At 50.9% G+C, this 24,032-nt stretch overlaps 1 protein-coding gene across 1 annotated transcript in view; it reads left to right on the top strand.

Moving 5' to 3' along the window:
- Window positions 1–24,032, top strand: part of MMS22L (MMS22 like, DNA repair protein) — a 189,657-nt gene that overhangs the window by 141,881 nt on the left and 23,744 nt on the right. Inside the window, exons 21-24 of the mRNA XM_078880318.1 lie at window positions 7,556–7,725; window positions 14,581–14,816; window positions 16,403–16,578; window positions 17,065–17,161. Coding sequence (XP_078736444.1) covers window positions 7,556–7,725; window positions 14,581–14,816; window positions 16,403–16,578; window positions 17,065–17,161 — 679 coding nt within the window. The remainder of the gene's footprint in view (window positions 1–7,555; window positions 7,726–14,580; window positions 14,817–16,402; window positions 16,579–17,064; window positions 17,162–24,032) is intronic.

Here is a 24,032-nt window from a genome sequence, read left to right as displayed (position 1 = left end):
AACGTACGAAAGCATGCGATAAATACGACGGCAAGAACAAGAACAATAACAACATACAATCAACGAAACGTAAGCGATTTGGAACGAGTGCGGGTCGCCGGCCCGTCCCGGACGGTCGGCGGCCCACTTGTAGAACGGGGACGCGAAGGAACACGAGAAATGACAGGGGGTAATTCCCCTGCTGCGATTGGAAGTCCACCGACATCTCGTGTCCCTGACGAATCAGTCTTGGTCGTATTCCGCGAATGCGCCTGCAGCGGGGTCGGAAGGGTCGCCGGGCTTGAAGGTACCGCAGCCCTGGCAGGCGCCCTCCGAACAGGCCCACTCCTCCCCCGCGGTGTCACGGTCGGCCTGTCTGGAACAGGTACGACAGGCGCTCCAGCAAGATCAATGGACGCAGGCGGGGAAGAGTCAGAGTCAGCAGCAACAGACCCCGGCAAGGCAACATTGGGAGATGACGCATCACGTAGGGGAGCAACATATGGTTTCAACCGCGACGTATGAACAAACCAACGGCGAGAACCAAACTGAACGCGCGCCGACTGTGGATTGGGAACCTCAATGAGGCGCACAGGACCATGCCAAGGTTTGTGCAATTTAGGAGAGGTCCCCGGCCGCACCTGCGGGCAATGGAGCCAGGCCAGGTCTCCCACCTTCCAGGGGCACTCTCCCTCAGACCGCCGAGCATACCGCTCGTTCCGGGCCTGGGCTTTGGCCGTAGCCACGCGGGCGTTTTCCCGCGCCTCCGTAACCCGGCGAACTGTGTCCTGAATGTATTCAGGGAGTGGTTTACGAGGTCCCTTCACCCCAGTACCCAATTGCACATCCACCGGAGGCACGTTTTCCCGACCATACATAAGGTAAAACGGCGAATACCCTGTAGCCGCATGGGGCGTCATCCTGTACGCCGAAAGCACTCCGGGGATGTGCAGATCCCAATCCGATTGCTGTTCACTCACAGTATGGCAAAGCATGGCAGACAATGTCCTGTTCAGCCGCTCAACCATACCATCCGTCTGCGGATGGTATGGAGATGTCCGTATCTTCTTAGTCCCAAGGCCTGCGCACACTTCAGCCAATAATTTAGAAGAGAAATTTCGGCCCTGATCCGTGAGGAGTCTCTCCGGCGCCCCCTTGTCCATAATGTACCCAAACAAAAAGGCGTCGGTGATGGCCGCGGCCGACTGATCGGGCAACGGCCAGGCCATCGGCCAACGGGAGAGATACTCAACCCCTACCAGCAAATATTTATTTCCCCTCGCCGATGGTGGGAAGGGTCCCAATATGTCCAGTGCCACCAATTCATTGACTCGAGACACCTGAATCGACTGGAGAGGCGGCACGTAAGGATGTTTAGGCGGCTTACGCCGGGCGCATTCAGGGCACGCGCGCACGTGCCCTACGACATCTGTCGCCATGCCGTGCCAAAAATAATGACGTAACGTCAACAAGGTCTTCTGCACCCCTAAATGCAATAGTGTGTCACAATGGAGAGTTCTAATCAACTCAAATCGCAAGGACGTTGGTACCACCACACGCCAGCTTTCCTGGAACCTTTCCAGCAGACCATCTCGGAGAGCGGTTCGCGGCCCCACAGCCGAACTCGGACTCCCATTGTCCCTCATAGACCGCTTCCGCATGGACAACAACGACTCGTCCATCATCTGTTCCCGAATCCAGACAGACCGCGGCAGATTCAAAACCCCATCAGTCGGTCCCGGTTCCATCGGAGTATCCGACTTCCCGACGGCCAACGTAAGCGGCTGAGGGGGGTTCAGAATCGGCGAACACCTATGCGTCCCCGACGCACATTTACAAGGGGCGCGCCCTGGTAATCTAGAAAGTGCGTCAGCGTTCGCATGGCGCACTCCCTTCCGATGTTGAATTTGGAAGGAAAATTCCTGTAGCGTGTCCAACCAACGTGCCCACTGTCCCGATGGCTGGTCCATTTTAAGTGCATATTGCAAGGCCGCATGATCCGTACGCACAATAAAAGAACGACCGTAAAGGTACGGTCGAAATTGCCGTAGGAAAAAAACAACCGCCAAAAGTTCTCTACGAGTGACACAGTAGCGTGTTTCCGCAGGCGACAAGACTCGGCTACCATACGCCACGACGCGCTCTACGCCCCCTTTAGACTGTGATAATACCGCCCCAATACCTGTGTCACTCGCGTCCGTATCAAGAATGAAAGGGCGATCAAAATCGGGATAATCCAATGTCGGGGCCGTAGCCAATAGATCACGCAGACTCCGAAAGGCCCCCTCTTCCGGCTCTCCCCAAACAAATTTCCGTCCTTTACCCGTAAGGAGATGCAAGGGCCTCGCAATCGTCGCAAACCCCGGCACAAATCTTCGGTAATACGAGGCAAATCCCAAAAACCGCCGAACATCCCCTACAGAGGCCGGAGTCGGCCAATCCCGGACATATGCCGTCTTTTCCGGGTCCGTGGACACCCCCTCTGCACTCACAATGTGCCCCAAATAACGGACGGACCGTTGCAGTAGGTGGCATTTCTTTGGTTTGAATTTCAAATTGGCAGAGCGCATCCTCGTGAACACTGTCTCCAACCGCGTTAAATGTTCCTCAAATGTGCGGCTGAACACAATAATATCGTCCAAATATATAAGACACGTCTCCCACTGCAACCCCGTCAAAACGAGCTCCATCAATCTTTGAAATGTAGCAGGGGCCGCATTCAATCCCATCGGGAGGCAGTTGAATTGAAATAACCCCTGCGGCGTACGGAATGCGGTTTTCTCCCGTGAGGACTCGTCAAGGGGAAGCTGCCAAAATCCCGAAGAGAGGTCCAGTGTGGAAAAGAACTTAGCCCCCGACAATGCGTCAAGGGAGTCGTCCATACGCGGCAGGGGGTACGCATCTGCCACCGATATCTTATTCAATTTCCGGAAATCGACACAAAATCGCAAGTTGCCATCCTTTTTCTTAACCAAGACCACAGGAGCGCCCCATGGGCTGTTCGATGGCGATATAATGTCCGCAGCCAACATGTCTTCCACCGCCCCCCGAACGTGTTCTCGCTCCGCTGGACTCATCCGATGCGAATTTAACCGAATAGGGGCAGCGTCGCCCGTCTCAATGTGATGGGAAAGCAACGATGTGCGTCCCAAATCCAAATCGTCGGAGCTGAACACATCCGAATACATCAGCAACAATTTACGCAGCGCATCACGTTGCCCCACGGACAGGGAAGAATTTTCGTCACATAAGGTAGCGATCCAACGATTATCCGAACCCCTTGGCTCGGAAACACCAGCGACCACTCCCCGGCGATGCGGACAATCGTGCGTCGCAAACGCCGTAGTGGCATGTGCCACAACCGTACCGGCCGGAACACGGATGTTTTCCACCCCCGCATTAAGCACCTGTAAAACCGGTAATTGATCCGGCCGGACGATGGTCTGTGCCCCAACTAACGCCAATCCCGTTGTTATCGTGGCGGATGGTGACAACAAGACCCCTTGTGCTCCTAGCCGATTGGGCAGGGGCTTCCGATACCGCAAGGGTATAAGCATCTGTGAACCAGGTGGGATGTCCACAGATGCGACGGACAGCGCCTGCACCTGTACGGCCGAAGCAGGTCGCCCCCAGGGCGACGGCAGAAACGAGATTCGACGGCCCCCCGGCAATTCAATACAATTCTCATTGATTTTAATCAAAATGGGCATCTTAGCCAAAAAATCCGTGCCTAGTAAGCAAGGAACCGCCAAAGATCTCGATATTAACACAACGCCCGAAGCCGACACATCCCCTATAGATATCTTAGCATCCACCTGGCCCACGATACCCATACTACCCCCGTTCGCAGCGACGCAAGACCCATAAACCGGACGCACAGCCCCCGGCGGAATGCCCAACAGATGGAAAATGACATCCGATATAATAGTCGCAGACGCTCCCGAGTCGACCAAAATGCGCACGTCCACACCTTGTATGGACCCCGGTACAGTGGACGAACCCGTAGCGGCCGCGACAACTCTCCGTGCCAATTTGCGCCACTGCGTAACTGAATGACAAGGCCCCGTCGATGGCCTTTCTTTAACAACAACAATAGGATCGCGCAACAAAGGTGGTGGGTGAGGTGTAAAGCCTTGCCGAGTGTCTGGTGCGTGCCGACATGCCAGTTTCGGAGGTTCCTTGGTCGGCTTGTCCGGTGTTGTGGGCTCCTGCTGCGGCGGACCCGGGAAGCGGGCCCAGCAATCTTTGGCGTAATGGCCCCTACGGCCGCAGCGGAAGCAATCGGCCTCGTTGCGCCGAAGCGCAGGTCTTGCATCCCGGCGGCCCCGTCCCGATGGCGTAGCGCGCGGCCCCGGCCATGGAGAGGAGGCAGCCGTCAGCTCCTGTGGACCCCGCTCATCTGGCACATAGATCGCCCTTGTGGGGTCCCACCCCATCGCGCCTCCTTCCTTGACGGGCCCACCCGTCCATGCCGCCACTTGCTTCCAGCGACGGAGATTAAACTGCGCATCCAGACACTTTGCTGCCGCCCGGGACGTGAGCTTCTCATGCCCACACACAGGCATGGGGATCCCCAGATCCCGAGACAGCTCCAGCATTTTCCCCAATATGAGAGGCTCGAGCAGATCCTGTGGCGTGTCAGGATATGCTGCCATGGCCAGCTCCAACACCGCACCCCTGAACGCCACGGGCGATTCTTCGGGTGCTCGTTGTCGTTGAGAGAATCGCCGATGCGCGTCGTCAGGTGGCTCATAGGCGTCGGCCATTTCCTCAAAAACTCCACATAAAGTCTTCTTCTTATCGGCCGTTATGGAACGGAAAAATCGAACAGATTCGTCGTCCAGTAGAGTCGGCAACACTTCCAAGGCCTCCGCATCGGTCCATCTTGCTGAACGAACCGCCGCCAAAAATCGGCAGGCGAAAGCGCTCCAATCGCCCCCGATAGAGAATTCCTTAACTGTAGTAAGGTGGCGACTCCGACTCCTCTTTACGCCATCTTCCAATGATGGTTGTTCTGGAGGCAAATTCAAAATGGCGTCGGCCCGCGGCGTGGCCAAGATGGCGGTTTGGCGCCGCGGAGCGCGCAAGATGGCGTCTTCTTGCCGCGTGGCCAATGGCGGCGGCAGGGCAGGCAACGTGGCGGCCCGTGGAGCACCTTCTCGTTCCATCGTCGTCCTTGGCGTAACGAGGTGACATAGATGCGCCAGGGCGTCCTTGAGTGTCTTCAGTTGTTCTGCCACCTGTTGCCATCTTTGGTCAGCGTCCGATGTTGTTGACGGACCCGCCATCGCGCCGACATCTTCCACGCCCGTCCCCGTGCTCGCCTCAGCAGGGCTCTCCTCCACCACCCCAGCAGAATCCGTGGTCGGAGGGAATTCGTCGTCGTCGGACGAAGAAGCCGATGCTGGCGCCGGGGGAATTTTCTTCCTTACTTGCTTAGACATGCCGTTTCACTTCTGACCCCAGTGTAATAAAAGACTTGACCACGATCTCTGGCTCAGTGTCCTTTATTCGGTCCGTACTGCGTTCCCACACGGCTGTCTCTCTTATTCTCTCTGTGCTGGTTCCGATGTCACTCCAGTCCACATCAGCAGCCCCGCTGCTGTTCTTGTCGCTCTTGCAGCCCCACAGCAGCTCCGCTGCTGTACTCTCACACAGCTCCCTTGGCTGTTCCTGCTGCAGCTCTGACAGCCTCGTGCTGTCTCGCCTTCTCGTTGCTCCTGCGACTCTTGGCAGGCACCTCGCTGCCCCTCACACACAGCCTTACTGCCTATCTCTGTCTGCAGCTTTACACCTCCCAGTAGCTCCCTACTGTTCCCAGGGTTGGCTCCCGCTTCTGACGGTGCCCCCTCGGCTCGTACGCCCGCGTGGCCCCACACCTTTCCATTCACACCCCGACTGACTTCTCCTTCCGGTTTACGCGCTTAAGGACCCCCTACCTTTCACCCACGTCACCTGGCTCCGCCTCCTCGTGACGTCACATCCGGAAGGTCGCTTTCGCCCGCATTACACAAGCGCTGTGGTGACGTCACCGCCGACTTAGTGGCGAATGGCGGTTGTTGTGTGTAAGAGAGTTTCTCTGTGTGTCTCTATGAGTGTGTGTATATGTGTGTAAGAGTCTCTCTCTGTGTGTCTATCAATGATTGTGTCTATGTATAAGAGAGTGTCTGTGTGTCTCTGTCTATGAGTGTGTCTGTGTGTCTCTGTCTATGAGTGTGTATGTATGTGTAAGAGAGTCTCTCTCTGTGTGTGTCTATGTCTATGAGTGTGTATGTGTGTGTCTATGTATGAAAGAGTCTCTGTGTGTGTGTCTATGTATAAAAGAGTCTCTGTGTGTGTGTGTGTCTCTGTGTGTGTCTATGTATGTTTAAAAGAGTCTCTCTCTGTGTGTGTGTGTCTATGAGTGTGTATGTATGTATGTGTAAGAAAGTCTCTCTCTGTGTGTGTATGTATGTATAAGATATTCTCTCTGTGTGTCTGTGTGTGTGTGTATGTATCAGAGAGTCTCTCTCTGTGTGTATCTATGTATAAGAGAGTCTCTCTGTGTGTGTCTCTGTCTCTGAGTGTGTGTGTCTATGTATAAGAGAGTATTTCTCTGTGTGTGTCTCTCTCTGTGTGTGTGTCTATGTATAAGCGTCTCTGTGTGTGTGTGTGTGTCTATGTATAATATAGTCTCTCTCTCTCTGTGTCTCTCTCTGTGTGTGTCTATGTATAAGATAGTCTCTCTGTGTCTCTCTCAGTGTGTGTGTCTATGTATAAGAGAGTTTCTCTCTCTCTCTGTGTGTGTGTCTCTCTGTGTGTGTCTATGTGTAAGAGTCTCTCTCTGTGTGTGTCTCTCTGTGTGTGTCTATGTATAAGAGTCTCTCTCTGTGTGTGTCTCTTTCAGTGTGTGTGTCTATGTATAAGAGAGTTTTTCTCTCTCTCTGTGTGTGTATGTATGTGTAAGAGTCTCTCTGTGTGTCTCTCTCTGTGTGTGTCTATGTGTAAGAGTCTCTCTCTGTGTGTGTGTCTATGTGTAAGAGTCTCTCTCTGTGTGTCTCTCTCTCTGTGTGTCTCTCTCTCTGTGTGTATCTATATATAAGAGTCTCTCTCTCTCTCTCTGTGTGTGTGTCTATGTGTAAGAGTCTCTCTCTGTGTGTCTCTCTCTCTGTGTGTATCTATATATAAGAGTCTCTCTCTCTCTGTGTGTGTCTATGTGTAAGAGTCTCTCTCTGTGTGTATCTATATATAAGAGTCTCTCTCTCTCTGTGTGTGTCTATGTGTAAGAGTCTCTCTCTGTGTGTCTCTCTCTCTGTGTGTATCTATATATAAGAGTCTCTCTCTCTCTGTGTGTGTGTCTATGTGTAAGAGTCTCTCTCTGTGTGTATCTATATATAAGAGTCTCTCTCTCTTTCTGTGTGTGTGTCTATGTGTAAGAGTCTCTCTCTGTGTGTCTCTCTCTCTGTGTGTATCTATATATAAGAGTCTCTCTCTCTCTGTGTGTGTGTCTATGTGTAAGAGTCTCTCTCTGTGTGTCTCTCTCTCTGTGTGTGTGTCTATATATAAGAGTCTCTCTCTGTGTGTGTGTGCACTCTAGGCTCCCTGGTGAGCCACTGCTCCCCCCTGCTGGCGATCGGCCGCCTTCAGCCGATGCTCTTCCAACTGCTGGACACGCTGCTGCAACCCGGCCTGCTCATGCAGCCGGGGAGAGAGGCTCCCGCGGGCATCGTCGCCGCTCTCACCGGCACCATGGCGCTGTTCCTACAGGCAGGTGCACGCACACAGACAGAGGATCCCACCCCGTGTAGCCTTCAACTGGCCATCTACACAGGGCAGAGGTCGCAACCGGGTACCCGAAACCCGTACCCTACCCGATACCCGGCTACCCGTACCCGGCCGGGCACGGGTACCCGTTTGCGACCCTGGTGCGGCCGGGTACGGGTACGGGTAGGCCGTGAGTCACTGGTGAGTCACCGTTTGTCATTCATTTCGGGTAGGGTACGGGTAGCGTACGGGTACCCGTACCCAGCCGGGTACGGGTAGGGTACCTGTTTGCGACCCTGGTGCGGCCGGGTACGGGTAAGGAATCAAAACCCGTTTGCGACCTCTGACACAGGGACACAGAGATGTTCACACAAGTGTATACAGGTAGTCCTCGAGTTACGATGGGGTCCTACTTACGATATTTCGATCTTACGATGGCGATACGACAAAATTGCCATCAACGACCTTAACATCGTTCAGTTATGCAGACGACGGACAGAATCTTGGTGAGCACAGTACAATGTGATACGTTACGTTCAATGCATGTGTGACACGTAGCTTTAGCGATTTCATTTTAGGGTTGCCACGATACGATACGTTCAATGCACGTTGAAAGTTTTTTTTCTAGCAGATAGGATTGTTTCCCGAAATAACTTTTGATTAAATTGCAGTTCATATAGGTAGGCTAAGGATTTACCTTGATTTTTTTACTTTACATTTTACTGTGCAATACAGTATTGTAATTAATTAATACACACAGTGTATAGTTGATACAGTACGGTACTGTAAATTGCTCTGTTTTGCTAAATTATCACCATTCTTTAAGGCTCCAGGGTAGGCTATAGGCCATCTTCGATATTTTCGACTTACGATGTGGTCGTCGTAACGCATCTCCATCGTAATTAGAGGACTACCTGTACTACACACAGCACCCTAGCAAGCAAGGCATGTCTACACAGGGACACAGACAACACTCATCCATACATATACTTACAGATGTGCGCAGACACACAGATACGTTGCATGCACACACAGATATTCATATGTGCATACATATATAGATACAAAAGACAAAGATCCCCGTATAGCCTCAGCAGACTGTCAGGGGCAAGTGCTGTTAGCGACACGAGGTGGGGAGGGGGGTGAGTGGGAGACCAGTGCATTGCCCGGCTGCCTTTGTCTTCCCCGTTACTGATGTTCATACACTGCACCAGGTACTATTTTAGGGCTGAGTCGACCTAGGGGAGGCCCAGGACCGGTTCATTTAATCGTCACTGGTGTTGGCCGTGAGCGGGAATCAAATTCGGGTCGCCGGATTCATAGCGCAGCGCAGTGCTAACCGCTGCACCACCGCTCCCCATACGTACACACAAACACACATTCAATGAGACCTGCAGGTGACGTGTATACTTACACATAGACACATGCTTTTATGTATATACAGTCGTATACAACACACTTGTATGCAAACACACCACTAGTGTTGTTAAAGTAGGGTTTTTGCTGCATAATTGGTGACCACGTGAAAAATCTATTGAAAAAGAAAACGATTTAAAGCTTTCGTGACTGCAGGGATTCATCTTCTTGGTTCTTTCGGTAAAGTCACGTAGAATGGAAGTAATAAAATGATGAAAATAAAACATAATACAACAATTCTCACGACGTTTTGGCCACAACGCAAGCAGCCGTCCTCAGGTGAAGAACAGGTCTGCCGGGAAGAGACGCTGTCAGACGCTGTCTTCACGACAGACCTGTTCTCCACCTGAGGACGGCTGCTTGCGTTGTGGCCGAAACGTCGTTAGAATTATTTTATTATGTTTTATTTTTATTATTTTATTATTTCCATTCTACGTGACTTTACCGAAAGAACCAAGAAGCAAAAGAAAGCGGTTTAAACTGGACTCACAACCCAGTAGGTTGCGTGCGGTGGTGGGGTGAAGCGTGGGCGTAACTCACACTTTGTAAAGGTGCCTCTCCGTGGTTGGAAGAGTAGGTCAGATGCCCATTAAACTATTGAACTGTAAAAAAACATTTCATTAAACGTAAGGTAAGGCCCACTGAACTACGTAGCTATTTTTCAGAAGCGACCTGGCCACAAATGATAGCTCAACGAAGTGGCTTTTGTGGAAATTTAGAACAGCCAAACAGTGTAGACGCGTGATGCTGATTGTTAACGTGGAGGGCAAAATTGGAGCACCCGGAGAAAAATCCACGCGGCCACGGGGAGAGAGAGACACGCAAACCCCAAATATACAGCAGGTGTCAGGTTCGGGATCGAACCCACGACCTCCTGTACACCAGGCGAGGTAGTTAACATCTCCTCGCCACCGTGATGATGATGAGAGAGAGAGACACGCAAACTCCAAATATACAGCAGCAGGCGTCAGGGTCGGGATCGAACCCACGACCTCCTGTACACCAGGCGAGGGAGTTAACATCTCTTAGCCACCGTGATGATGATGAGAGAGAAAGACACACAATTTCAAATATACAGCAGCAGGCGTCAGGTTTGAGGTCGAACCCACGACCTCCTGTAGACCAGGCGAGGTAGTTAACATCTCCTCAGAAGGCTCCCTCTGGAGGGGCTCGCACAGAAATCTTTCGTGGGCCGTCTGTGAAAAAGCTTCGTAGCTTATCAGATTCCCCAAGTCTCAATGAAGATTCTGATGTTGTTGCGTCAGCTGTTGAATGACGTGACGATAATTCTATATCTTGAGATGACGATGCTGATACTGCTGCTATTGGTGATGATGGAAGGCCCCTTCCGCCAGCAGTAGTTACAATTCAGCAACAAAAGAAGCTGTGGATGAGAGTTCTCGTAGTTTTAAATCCTTTATATTATGTTCGCTTGCTTGCTTGGACCGTGCAAATTTTTCGGTCGTTTTTTAACCCACTTCCCGTGATCCAATCGAGCTGACATTTTGCACACAGACTCGTTGTGCGTGACAATGCATTTTCGTGATTTTTTTTCCAAAATTTTACACTTTTTAGGACAAAAATATTATATTTAATTACCAATTACTTAATGCTGCCATGCAATTATCTGACCCATAGGTGGCAGCCATCTCAAGCCAGAGGACGAGAGGACTCTAGCCGCCACGCATATAAAGGATTTATAGTGAAAAACTTTGTTTTTACGGGTTATACTTGTTAAATCCTTTATATTATGTTCGCTTGCTTGCTTAGGACCGTGCAAATCTTTAGGTCGTTTTTTAACCCACTTCCCGTGATCCAATCGAGCTGACATTTTGCGCACAGACTCGTTGTGCGTGACAATGCATTTTCGTGAAAGATTTTTTTCCAAAATTTTACACTGTTTAGGGAAAATTCTTAAAATATTTAATTACCAATTGTTTAATGCTGCCAGAGGACGAGAGGACTCTAGCCGCCCCGATGCCACGCATATAAAGGATTTATAGTGAAAAACTTTGTTTTTACGGGTTTACTTGTTTTAAGTGAAGTCTAAATAATGAGACAGCGATTAATTGTGACGCACTACGGGGTGACGAGTACATTGGTTTAAGGATTTCTTTTTTAGAAAAAGATTATTAAACAGTGGTTGCACTTATTCGCAACGCTACTATTTGGGATAAATACATTCTGTAATTGCTCTATTCGTTTAAATTACACGTTTCATCCTCAGCTTGTCTTTATGGAATTGTAATTTCAGATGCTGAACTTTAATTATTATGATTATTTGTTCTCACTGTTGTTCATGAACACTCGCTTGTTAAAAAAGTATTTACTTTTCTCATGAATATTTTGGTAAGAAGCAAAGGCGCTTGCTTCTGATCCATCTCTACAAATTGATGAAACTTTAGGTGCGTGTACGTATACGTGTAGCGGTTAGCGCTACGCTGCGCTACGAACCCGGCGACCCAAATTCGATTCCCGCTCGTAGCCAACAACACCGGTGACGATTATCCGAACCGGTCCTGGGCCTCCCCCTAGGTCGACTCGGCCTCAAATGCGTACCGGGTGCGGTGTGTAAACATCGCCACTGGGGAGACAAAGGTGGCCGGGCGTGGTGTTGGCCACCCACCCCCTCGTGCGCCGTACCGGCCTTCATAGGTGCTCGCTAACAGCACTTGCCCCAACAGTCTGTTAAGGCTACACGGGGGATATTTGTGTGTGTTTGTGAGTGTGTATGAGTATGTGAGTGTGTGTATTAGTGTGTATTCTTAAAGGCGGCCGGGCGTGGTGGTGTTGGCCAAGCGGTCCCTCGTGTGTCGTGCCGGCCTTCATAGGTGCTGCTCGCTAACAGCACTTGCCCCAACAGTCTGTTAAGGCTACACGGGAGATCTTTGTTCTTGTATTGTGTGCGTAAGTATGGGAAGCGGTAGTGTAGCGGTTAGAGCGTTGCGCTACGAACCCGGCGATCCGAGTTCGATTCCCGCTCATGCCCACCGATACCGGTGCCAGCGATTATCTGAATTGGTCCTGGGCCTATCCTAGGTAGACTCAGCCTGAAATTAATACCGGGTGCTGTGTGCAAAGTTTGTTTTTTTGTCATTCCCCCGCACCTCCAATTTAATTAGCACGGTTAGCTACGTACAATGCGAAAGAAGTTAAACATAAATAAATACATCCATAAACACACCATCACCTGGGGAGAAGAACGATGTTAAGTGCCTTGCCGGGCTTAATAGGTGCTCCCTAACAGGGTGCCATGGTTTCAAGATGTTAACTGCCTCGCCTGGTATACAGGAGGTCGTGGGTGTGATCCCGACCCTGACGCCTGCTGCTGTATATTTGAAGTTTGCGTGTCTCTCCCATCATCAGCATCACGGTGGCTAGGAGATGTTAACTACCTCGCCTGGTATTCAAGAGGTCGTTGGTTCGATCCCGACCCTGACGCCTGCTGTATATTTGGAGTTTGCGTGTCTCTCTCATCATCATCATCATCACGGTGGCTAGGAGATGTTAACTACCTCGCCTGGTATACAGGAGGTCCTACACGTATCTCTCTCTCCCCGTGGTCACGTGGATTGTTCTCCGTGCCCTCCGGTTTTTCCCTCCACATTTAGAACCAACGTCACGCGTTTAAAGCATTTGGCTGCTAAATTTCGATTTAAAGCTTTGGTGACTGCAGGGATTCATCTTCTTGGTTCTTTCGGTAAAGTCACGTAGAAGGGAAATAATAAAATAATGAAAATAAAACCAAGGCAGTGTGGAGACATTACACCCACATCAGAGATGATGATGATAATGAGAAAATAGATACTCGAATTGAGGCCGCTGGACTATGTGCTAAATGGGACACCTTAGAGATTGTGTTCATGGCACATTTCTGGGACGTCGTACTTGACCGGTTCCACGCGACAAGCGTGCACCTACAGACAAGTGACATTGACGTCTCTGTAGCGGCGCAGCTTTGGTCTTCGTGGAGGGGTTTTGTGGCGGGACAGCGAGACCAGTTTGAGGCTTTTGAAAGGGCGGCCTTCAATGTGACAGGCGTCTCTCGGTCATCTGAGCACGATCTTCAGCGGAAGAGGAAACGCAAAACATTTGCAGATGAGAGCTCAGAGCCAGGTGTGACCCTTGAGGGGAGGGAGAAGTTCGAATAGAAACATTGAATGTGGTCATTGATAAGCTAGTGGCATGCCTTGAGCATCGCTTGGATGCTTACAAGCGTTTGACCGGTCTCTTTGCAGTTCTGTTTATGTCAGATCAGGTGTCTAGCAGTGATGTCATAGCGGAAAAGGTAAATGCACTCTCTGCTGCATATCCATCAGACCTGGACATGAACTTTGCCAATGAACTCATCCAATTAAAGTCTTTCATGTCTGACTCTGAGGGTGCCCAACCAAATTGCTTGAGACGTTGCAGGCGCTTAATCTGCAGTTGGCGTTCCCCAATGTTTTTTCGTGGCACTTCGGATTTGTCTATCTTTGCCAGTGACAAACTGCCAGGGTGAGTGGACATTTGCTCCTTTTAGGCAGAATAAAAAAACTCGCTGCGGAAGTAGCGTGTTGCCAAACGCGTCTCGGCTCATCGTCAATAGAGTCAGACCTCGTCAGACAGCGAGATGTTGACCGTCTAGTGCAGGGGTCGGCAACCTACGGCTCCGGAGCCGCATGCGGCTCTTTACGGGCTGCTTCTTGACGATATGTACGTGAGTACAGTATATGTACTCAGATGCATTGCGGCTCTTGAAATACTGAATTTTGTACCGAATTGTAAAGAAATGGCTCTTCTTGTTATTTTGGTTGCCGACCCCTGGTCTAGTGGATGATTTTGCGAGGAGGAAGGCAACAAAGACACCAATGTAGGAAAGCGGGGCGGGGGGCGGGGGGGGGGGGTCCTCCAGACGACATGTGCCCAGGGGCCTCACGGGACCACGATCCGGCCCTGGGCAGGTCGCGTCTGACAACGAGCTGAATCGCTAACTGGGCCTGACCTTGTGAAATACAAGTTTCCTTTATTTCGATGTAAAGCTTCTTTCGTGACCGCAGGGATTCATCTTCTTGGTTCTTTCGGTAAAGTCACGTAGAATGGAAATAATAAAATAATAAAAGTAAAACACAATCAAATAATTCTCACGACGTTTCGGCCACGACACAAGCAGCCGTCCTCAGGTGGAGAACAGGTCTGTCAAGTAGACAGAGTCTGAATTACCGAAAGAACCAAGAAGATGAATCCCTGCAGTCACGAAAGCTTTAAATCGAAAGATGGCGATGAACGTTCAAGTAAATTTTTTTTTCATGATGACGATTATTTATTACATTTCGATTTAAAGCAGCCGTCCTCAGGTGACTTTACCGAAAGAACCAAAAAGAAGTTTCCTTTTACTTCAGCACTTGTCCCAAAGGCCTGTGTAGGTGACACGGAGGATCCTTTGTCTTTTGTGTCCCACAGGGAATGTCCCGGATCTTCCCTCAGCTTCCCTTCCTACCGAAGATCCTCTCCACCGTGGTGCGGCTGTGGTTCCATCGCCTGAGCCCCCCCTCGCTGTGCCCCCCGCCACCGGGCCCCCCAGGGCTCCAACCAAACCCCCCCAGCTCCCCCTTCCTCGCAGCGCTCACCCACTCCTTCCGCTCGCCCGTGGAGACGCAGGTCGCAGCCTTCCGGAAACACCTGGTGGTGAGCGTTAGGTGAGTGTTTTGGGTGAGTGAGTGAGTGAGTGTGTGGGTGGGTGGGTGGGTGTGCTCGCTAAACAGTACATGCCCCAACAGTCTATTCAGGTTATACCGGGGGGGTGGGATCTTTGTCTTTGTATGTGGGGAGCTACTAACCCGGCGGCGCGCACCTGGTGGTGAGCGTTAGGTGAGTGTTTTGGGTGAGTGAGTGAGCGAGTGTGTGGGTGGGTGGGTGGGTGTGCTCGCTAAACAGTACTTGCCCCAACAGTCTATTCAGGTTATACGGGTGGGGTGGGATCTTTGTTGGCTATCACTGGTGACAAGGGGGGGCCCATAGGGGTACCATCATTCTGTTTGTCGAAGGTGCCATTCCAGGTCAAATAAGTGTTGGTGAGGCAATGCTTAACCAGCGCAGGTACATCCGAATTCAATCCATGTTGGACCAAGTCCTCAATTATTGTCAGGGTGTCAGGTACTGGGACTTTGGTAAACAGAGATACTACATCAAAACTGACGAGGATGTCATCAGGAGATAGTACCATGTCCTTGACCATAGAGACTAATTGGGTTGAGTTGAGTACTAAGGGTGGGATCTTTGTCTTTGTATGTCGGGAGCTACGAACCCGGCGGCCCGAGTTCGATTCCCGCTCACGGCAATTATCTGAACCATTCCCGGTCCTCCCCTAGGTCGACTCGGCCTCAAATGAGTAGCTGGCGCGGTGTGTGAACATCGCCACGAGGGAGACAAAGGCGGTCGGGCGTGGTGGTGCTGGCCACCCACCCCCTCGTGTGCCGTGCCGGCCTTCGTAGGTGTCCACTCGCTAACAGCACTTGCCCCAACAGTCTGTAAAGGCTACCTGGGGGAGACCACCTCCACATTTAGAATCGAACATCTCGCGTTGAGATTATTTTGCCGCTGTACATTCCCACGTGATGAGCCACTTCGTTGGGGCTGTGATTTGTGGCCTGTTGCTTCTGACAAAGAAACGAATTAGCCCAGTGGGCTTTGCCTGGCGAAGTAAGATCGAGTTCGTTTAGTTCGTTTGTGATTTAAAGCTTTCGTGACTTCAGGGATTCATATTCTCGGTTCTTTCGGTAAAGTGACGTAGAAGGGAAATAATAAAATAATGCAGATATTTTAAAAAACAAGAAAAATTATCACGACGTTTGTGTTTGCAGTCGAAACGTCGTGGGAATTTTTATTGTGTTTTTAATATTTGTTTTATTTTATTATTTCCCTTCTACGTGACTTTACCGAAAGAACCAAGAATATATATATTCGTTTAGTTCGTTTGTGATTTGCATACCTCTCCGACACTTTGCACCCCCATTGTGGGTATTGTATTGTGTTTGTTGTTGTAACTTTCTCACCCTGCGTCTTTCAAAGAGAGCTTTTGTCGCTGGTGTGTACGTTCTTACGTTGAACCTCTTCCACATTGTCACGTAACCACGTAACCACGTAACCACGTAACCAACCGCGCTAAACGGAGGTTCTGCTGCGGGAAGCTCAACAAACTATCGGCGACAAACTCTCCGCCATTCCTCCTCCTCCACCTCCAATAAAACGAACGTCCTCATCCTGACGACGCTGCCGTTCGCAGGGACCACCACCTGCAGTTCCGCGCTGGTTCCCCTCCTCCGCCACGCCTGGCGCACACTCTCTGCTTCCTGCGCGATGTCTTCCAGCGGAGCCGCGACGTCTCCTGCAGCGCTGCCGACGTCCCCTCACTCCTCCCGTCGGCTCTGCGAGTCCTCGCACACGTCCAAGACCCCGCCGGTGCATGCTGGGATACGGCCCCGAGATCCGCCGCTGATCCGCCCACCCCGCCCGTGTCCGTGTCTCGGCCGTGTGTCTCTCTGTGCCGCGTGCCTCTGGTCACGCATCTCGGTATTTGTGAGATGAGTGTCGGCTGTCTTTGTCTCTCTGCGCGTCTCATTCTCGTGTTGTTCAGGTCTCTCTGTCCGTACCGCGTCTGCGTGCGTGTCTGTGTATTTGTGAGATAAGTGTCGGTTGAGGCTGTCTTTGTCTCTCTGCGCGTCTCATTCTCGTGTTGTTCAGGTCTCTCTGTCCGTGTCTGTGTATCGCTGTTTCGTCCACGCGTCTCTGTTGTCCACGTCTCCGTCTCACCTGTGTCTGTCTGCCTATCTGTCGCTCTGTCTGTCAGTCTGCGTGTCCGTTGTCGGTGTCTCTTTTCTACGTCTCTATCTCATCGCTGTGTGTGTGTGTGTCCCTCTGTGTCTCTCTCTCTCTGTTGTGTCTCAGTGCGGTCCCTGGCGTCCGAGCTGCTCTCTGCGATGATGGAGACGGTCCAGTCCCACCCGGACACCGTCCCAGTCTCTTCCCTCCTCCCTCCGCTCAGGTACCAGCCCCCCGCCCTCACAGACACACACCAGAGGTCGCAAACGGGTTTTGATTCCTTACCCGTACCCGGCCACACCAGGGTCGCAAATGGCTACCCGTACCCAGCCGGGTACGGGTAGCCGGGTATCGGGTAGGGTACGGGTATCGGGTACCCGGTTGCGACCTCTGACACACACACACGCACGAACCTAAATCATCATCAGAATCTTTATTCATCGTGGAGGAATCCGATGAGCTTCGAAGCGCGTTTTCACAGATGTCCAAGTGACAGCGTGGACAAGTATGCGCTCACTAATTCATAATCAACGTTTTTGGGTTTAGATCGCGTTATTTATAAATGTGTCGTAACCCTCCACCACCCGACACGGCCAATCAGTAACAAAAGTGTCACGTTGACAAAAGACAACACACCGGTGGGCTAAAGCAGTGAACTATTTGTCTTTTGTCAACGTGACACTTTTTCACTGATTGGCCGTGTCGGGTGGTAGAGGGTTACGACACATTTATAAATAACGCGATCTAAACCCAAAAACGTTGATTATGAATAATATTGGTCGCGAAAGCCTACGTGTTAAAATGCGCTCACTAACTCCGCTCTGAAGCCCCGTGGCCGTGACATCCGGAGAGAGTGGCCGATCTCATCAGATCTCAGCGAGCTAAGCAGGGTCAACACCTGGGACGCTCGCTTTGGATGTGCAGACCACCACATCGTGCATAACAGGGTGTTATAGGCTGCTGCTGCTGACGGGCAAGAGAAGGTTCGGTGCCACACAATCCCATCGGTGTGCTCACTCTCCTGCCGTGCCTGTGCAGAAGCCAGCAAGCCGGTATCAAGGGTGAGAGGGCCATAGAGGCGTGTGAATGTCCGTGAGCACAAGGCAGATCTGAAACACGGCGGGGCCAATACCTCTGCCGTTGCCGATCATTGTTTTAACGCTGTGGGCTCACGCGAAATTGATTTTTTTCCAAGACGGAGGTACTCTGCAAACCTACCGGCTACCTTCAGAGATTTGCTCATGAAGCCATCCAGATACATAAACACAGAACACAACTTCAACCGAGAGGATGGGTACAAAATGAGCAATCATTGTAAGGACGTTATTAACCAGGTGAAGTCTTAACTGACTGTGATGTTTCCATCCAACCTGCCTATGTCAGCTGTTATTTCGACTCTCTGTGTCTCTCTCTCTCTCTGTGCCTCTCTCTTAGATCTCTCATACTCACAGGCCCTTCGGATTATACACCCGTTGGGTTGCACTCCCTCATCGAGGGAGGCTGCTCTCCTCCTATCTTACAGTTACATGCTAATCTCTCACGTTAACATCATGCTAATCTTTCACATTAACATCATGCTAATCTCTCACATTAACACAGCCACTTCCGTGCCCTCTAATTTCTCACATTAGCATCATGCTAATTTCTCACATTAACATCATGCTAATCCCTCACATTAACATCATGCTAATACCTCACATTAACATCATGCTAATCTCTCACATTAACATAGCCACTTCCGTGCCCTCTGATTTCTCACATTAACATCATGCTAATCCCTCACATTTACACAGCCACTTCCGTGCCCTCTAATCTCTCACATTAACATCATGCTAATTTCTCACATTAACAAAGCCACTTCCGTGCCCTCTAATTTCTCACATTAACATCATGCTAATTTCTCACATTAACACAGCCACTTCCGTGCCCTCTAATCTCTCACATTAACATCATGCTAATCCCTCACATTAACATAGCAACCTCCGTGCCCTCTAATTTCTCACATTAACATCATGCTAATCCCTCACATTAACAAAGCCACTTCCGTGCCCTCTAATTTCTCACATTAACATCATGCTAATTTCTCACATTAACATGCCAACTTCTCACATTAACATCATGCTGATTTCTCACATTAACATCACCAGCCCCGGCCATGACCCTTGGGCTACATCCATTTCAAACCTTTTTAAAATTGTCCCCAAATTTCGTGATTTATTTTATTTTATACCCACGTGACTTTACCGAAAGAACCAAAGAGTATATTTCGATTTAAATCTTTCGTGACTGCAGGGATTCATCTTCTTGGTTCTTTCGGTAAAGTCACGTAGAAGGGAAGTAATAAAATTATAAAAATAAAACATAATAACGCAAGCAGCTGCTTGCGTTGTGGCCGAAACGTCGTGAGAATAATTTTATTATGTTTTATTTTTATTATTCTATCATTTCCCTTCTACGTGATTTTACCGAAAGAACCAAGAAGATGAATCCCTGCAGTCACGAAAGCTTCAAATCGAAAAATAAAAATAGAAACAACTAAATTAAATCACGACGTTTCGCGCACAACACACAAGCGTCCTTCGTCAGCGAAAAACATTTGCACCTGATGACGGATTGCTTGTGTTGCGCCCGAAACGTCGTTATTTAATTGAGTTATTTCTATTTTTGTATTTTTATTTTTATTATTTTTTTTATTTTCCCCTACGTTACTTTACCGAAAGAACCAAAGAGTATGGAATCCATGCAGTCACGAAAACTTGAAATCTAGTATCAATAATTCATCATTATTAATAATCAATTACTATTAATCATGATGTATTATTGTTATTGATGCGTCGTCCCTCGTAGCTGTGACCCAGCCCAGAACCGCTTATTTGCCGGGCTGAATGTACTGCCCGGCTAAAACATCTAATGAATATTAAACGCTCCAACTTTATTCCGAGATTTTTAAATAATGGGGAGGGTGTGGGTGGGGTGGGTTCGGTGGGGTGGGTTCAGTGGGGGGGGGCGGGGAGAAAAAAAAAAGATAAAGTTGCCGCCTGAATATTCAACGGCAGTATTTTTCATTTTTTCGGCTGTTGTTGCTGCGCAAGAACGCCACAAACAAAAATAAATCTCGTTAGTTTTAATGGAAATTAAAAGCACTGTTGCCCTGGGCTACCGTAGCGTTCGGATTTAACATAATCTATGAAATTGCTTAGCGAGTTTTATTTTATTCATAATTTTTCCGCCGCAAAAGTTGCGGGAGCGTCGCTTCGGGGCGATTGGATGCTTCTTGCTCAGGAGTTGAGTCGCTGCTCTAAATGAGCATGGCGGTGATTATTAGCATATTTAGTACGGTTGGGGAGTGTTTCATGTAGACTGCGTGATGTGGTGTGGTTGTGATTGGGTGTGATTGTGGTGTGTGTGTGTGGGAGCGGTAGTGTAGCGGTTAGCGCGCTGCGCTATGAACCCGGCGACCCGAGTTCGATTCCCGCTCACGGCCAACACCAGTGACGATTATCTGAACCTGTCCTGGGCCTCTCCTAGGTCGACTCAGCCTCAAATGAGTACCTGGTGCGGTGTGTAAACATCGCTACTGGGGAGACAAAGGCGGTCGGGCTTGGTGCTGGCCACCCACCCCCTCGTGTACCGTTGCGGCCTTCATAGGTGCTCGCTAACAGCACTTGCCCCTACAGTCTGTTAAGGCTATACGGGGGATCTTTGTGTATGTGGGAGCGGGAGTGTAGCGGTTAGTGCGCTGCGCTACGCAACTGGTGACCCGAGTTCGATTCCCGCTCACTCAAACTAAAATCTTTTATGTTTACCGGGTAAGGGTTTTGTCAGGAGAGACTTGGCCATCGCGAACGACAACTCACACCAAGTGGCTTCTCATCGCGTGTGAATTTACATCAGCAGCAGCCGAACACTCCAACGCGTGTTTCTAAACGTGGAGGGAAAAACGAGAGGACTCGTATAAAAATCCACGCAACCACGGGGAGCACATGCAAATAACAGTGGCGAATATATGAACTGGTCCTGGGCCCTTCCCTAGGTCTACTCAGCCTCAAATGAGGACCTGGTGCGGTGTGTAAACATCGCCACTAGGGAGACAAAGGTGGCCGGGCATGGTGCTGTCCACCCACACACCCTCTTGTGTGCCGTGCCGGCCTTTGTAGGTGTAACTCGCGAACAGCACTTGCCCCTACAGCCTGTTAAGGCTATCGGTGGGTCTTTGGCTTTGTATGTGTGGGATGAGGTGGAGTGGTGGCGCAGTGGTTAGCACACCCACCTACGAACCTGCCGATGACCCGGGTGTAATTCTCACTCGCGACCAATCACGGTGGCACATATTTGAACCGGTCCTGGGCCTGCCCTGGGGTCGCCTCGGCTTTAAATGAGTAAATGAGCACCTGCTACGGGGGAGACGAAGGTTGGCTAGCTGATGGTCCTGGCCACCAGAGGTCGCAAACGGGTTTTGATTCCTTACCCGTACCCGTACCTGGCCGCACCAGGGTCGCAAATGGATACCCGTACCCGTACCCGGCCGGGTACGTGTACCCGTTCCATACCCGTACCCTACCCGAAATGAGTGACAAACGGTGACTCACCAGTGACTCACGGCCTACCCGTACCCGGCCGCACCAGGGTCGCAAACGGCTACCCGTACCCGACTGGGTACGGGTAGCCGGGTATCGGGTGGAGTACAGGTATCGGGTACCCGGTTGCGACCTCTTCTTTCCACCCACCCCTCAGGGCAAGTGCCGTTAGCGAGGAACCTATTAAGCCTGCCAAGACCCATGTGGTGTGGGCGGTGTGAGCCAGCGACTTTCCTGGATTCCGTTTGTCTCGCCATTTCCTAAATCAGTCGGGGGGGGGGGTCCCCCACGACCGAGTTAGGTGATCACTGTCCATTGATGTTGGCTGTGGGGCCGGGAGATGAACTCAGGTTCTCCGGGTTTGTAGTGCAGCACGCTAACCACCGTGCCGCCACTACGCCACACACGCACACACACACAGTCACAGGCACTCGCACGCCCACTCACTCATTCGCACGTGTAATGGGTTCCGGAGACACTTGTAGAGGTAACTTCTTTATTACAATACAACACTCCAACAGTCCTGATACTCTGTTACAGCCCAGGCACACAGCCTAGGTACACAGCCTAGGTACACAGCCTAGGTACACAGCCTAGGTACACAGCCTAGGTACACAGCCTAGGTACACAGCCTAGGTACACAGCCTAGGTACACAGCCTAGCGACACAGCCTAGGTACACAGCCTAGGTACACAGCCTAGGTACACAGCCTAGGTACACAGCCTAGGTACACAGCCTAGGTACACAGCCTAGGTACACAGCCTAGGTACACAGCCTAGGTACACTACTCTGGCTACTCTCTGGGGTCCTCCGGCTACAACTACTGGACTCTGGCTTCCTCGGAACTCGCCCTCACAAGGACGTAGAGCCGGGAGTCCCAGAGTCCCACCACTGGCCCTCACAGCGTCCCGGCCCTTACAAGGACAAGCGGGACGAGGGGGTCCAGGGTCCTAAGCTGGCTGGCTGGCGGGTCTTGGGTCTTGAGCTGCGACTGGCCTCGATCGGCCAGGGAGCTGCCCTTTTATGCCTCGTCCCCAACGAGGGGTGGGGTTGTGTGCGCCCCCAGATATCCCACAGAGCACACACAGCCCCCCCGTTGGTGGCGCCAAGGGGCTTAAGTGTCTGGGGTCCTAGCGCCTGGCGCCAAGGGTTATCTGCCTAGGATCCCAGAGCCCCCAGCAGCCCCTCATGTAAACCCACTCATTTGCATGTAAACTCACTGAGTACAAGCCCTTACATATTTGACATTCGACCCATAAGGCCACGGTTATTCAAGGACAATGATCAATTTAAAAAAAAAAAATATTAAAATTTCCAAACGTAATGTTTTACAAATATAGCTTCGTTTAAGGCTGAGTCGACCTAGGGGAGAGCACAGTACAGCTTGACTTGCCTTGTGGCGCTAATGTGCTTTTTTCATGCAGGTCGCCCGTTCGTAGCGCAGTGCGCTAACCACTGTGTCACTAGTCCTCGCTGCCTGCACGCACGCACACATATATGAGCGCTTACAAACAAGCTTGCACACATGTTTCTATACGCACGCACGTGCATAAATACTTACAAAGATCCCCCGTGTAGCCTTAACAGACTGTAGGGGCAAGTGCTGTTAGCGAGCACCTATGAAGGCCGCAACGGCACACCAGGGGGTGGGTGGCCAGCACCACGCCCGGCCGCCTTTGTCTCTATAGTTGCGGTGTTTACACACCGCACCAGGTACTCAAGTGAGGCTGAGTCGACCTAGGGGAGGCTCAGGACCGGTTCAAATAACCATCACAGGTGTTGGCCATGAGTGGGAATCGAACTCGGGTCACCGGGTTCATGGCGCAAGACGCTAACCCCAACACTACCGCTAACCGCTGCACATGCACACACACGCGCACCCACTCACTGGCACGCACGCACACACACAGCCACCAGCATCCCTGGCTTCATGAATATTCGTGTCGGCTTGTGTATGGTCAAGTAACTGCACTCCGTAATGAGTGGGAAAGCGGGTAAGAGCTGGGGGAGAAATGTTACCATGGTACAAATTAGCCGTGTGCATGTCTGTGTGTGCGCGCGTCTTTATATATGTGTATGAGTGTGTGCGGGAGCGTGTGTAGGTTTCTGTTTGGCTATGTATGTGTGCATGCGAGTGAGTGCATTCGTATGATATTCTGTGTGAGGAGCGGGAGTGCTGCGGTTAGCGCGCTACGGTACATACCCGCCGATCCGAGTTCGATTCCCGCTCACGGCCAACCCCGGTGACGATTATCTGAACCGGTCCTGGGCCTCCACTAGGCCAGCTCAGCCTCAAATGAGTAGCTGGTGTGGTGTGTAAATATCGCCGCTAGGGAGACAAAGGTGGTCGGGCGTGGTGCTGGCCACCCACCCCCATGCGCGCCGTGTCGGTCTTCATAGGTGCTCGCCAACAGCACTTGCCCCAACAGTCTGTGAAGGCTATACGGGAAATCGATGCCTTTGTCTGTTTGTGTGCTTCTATATGTGCGCGCATTTCTGTGCATGTAAGTGTGTGTG

This window comes from Lampetra fluviatilis, chromosome 57 (genome assembly GCF_964198595.1).
Source record: "Lampetra fluviatilis chromosome 57, kcLamFluv1.1, whole genome shotgun sequence".
Classification (NCBI taxonomy): Eukaryota; Metazoa; Chordata; class Hyperoartia; order Petromyzontiformes; family Petromyzontidae; genus Lampetra; species Lampetra fluviatilis.
The sequence above is the reverse complement of the archived record's forward strand: the minus strand, read 5'-3'. Positions and strand labels throughout refer to the sequence as shown.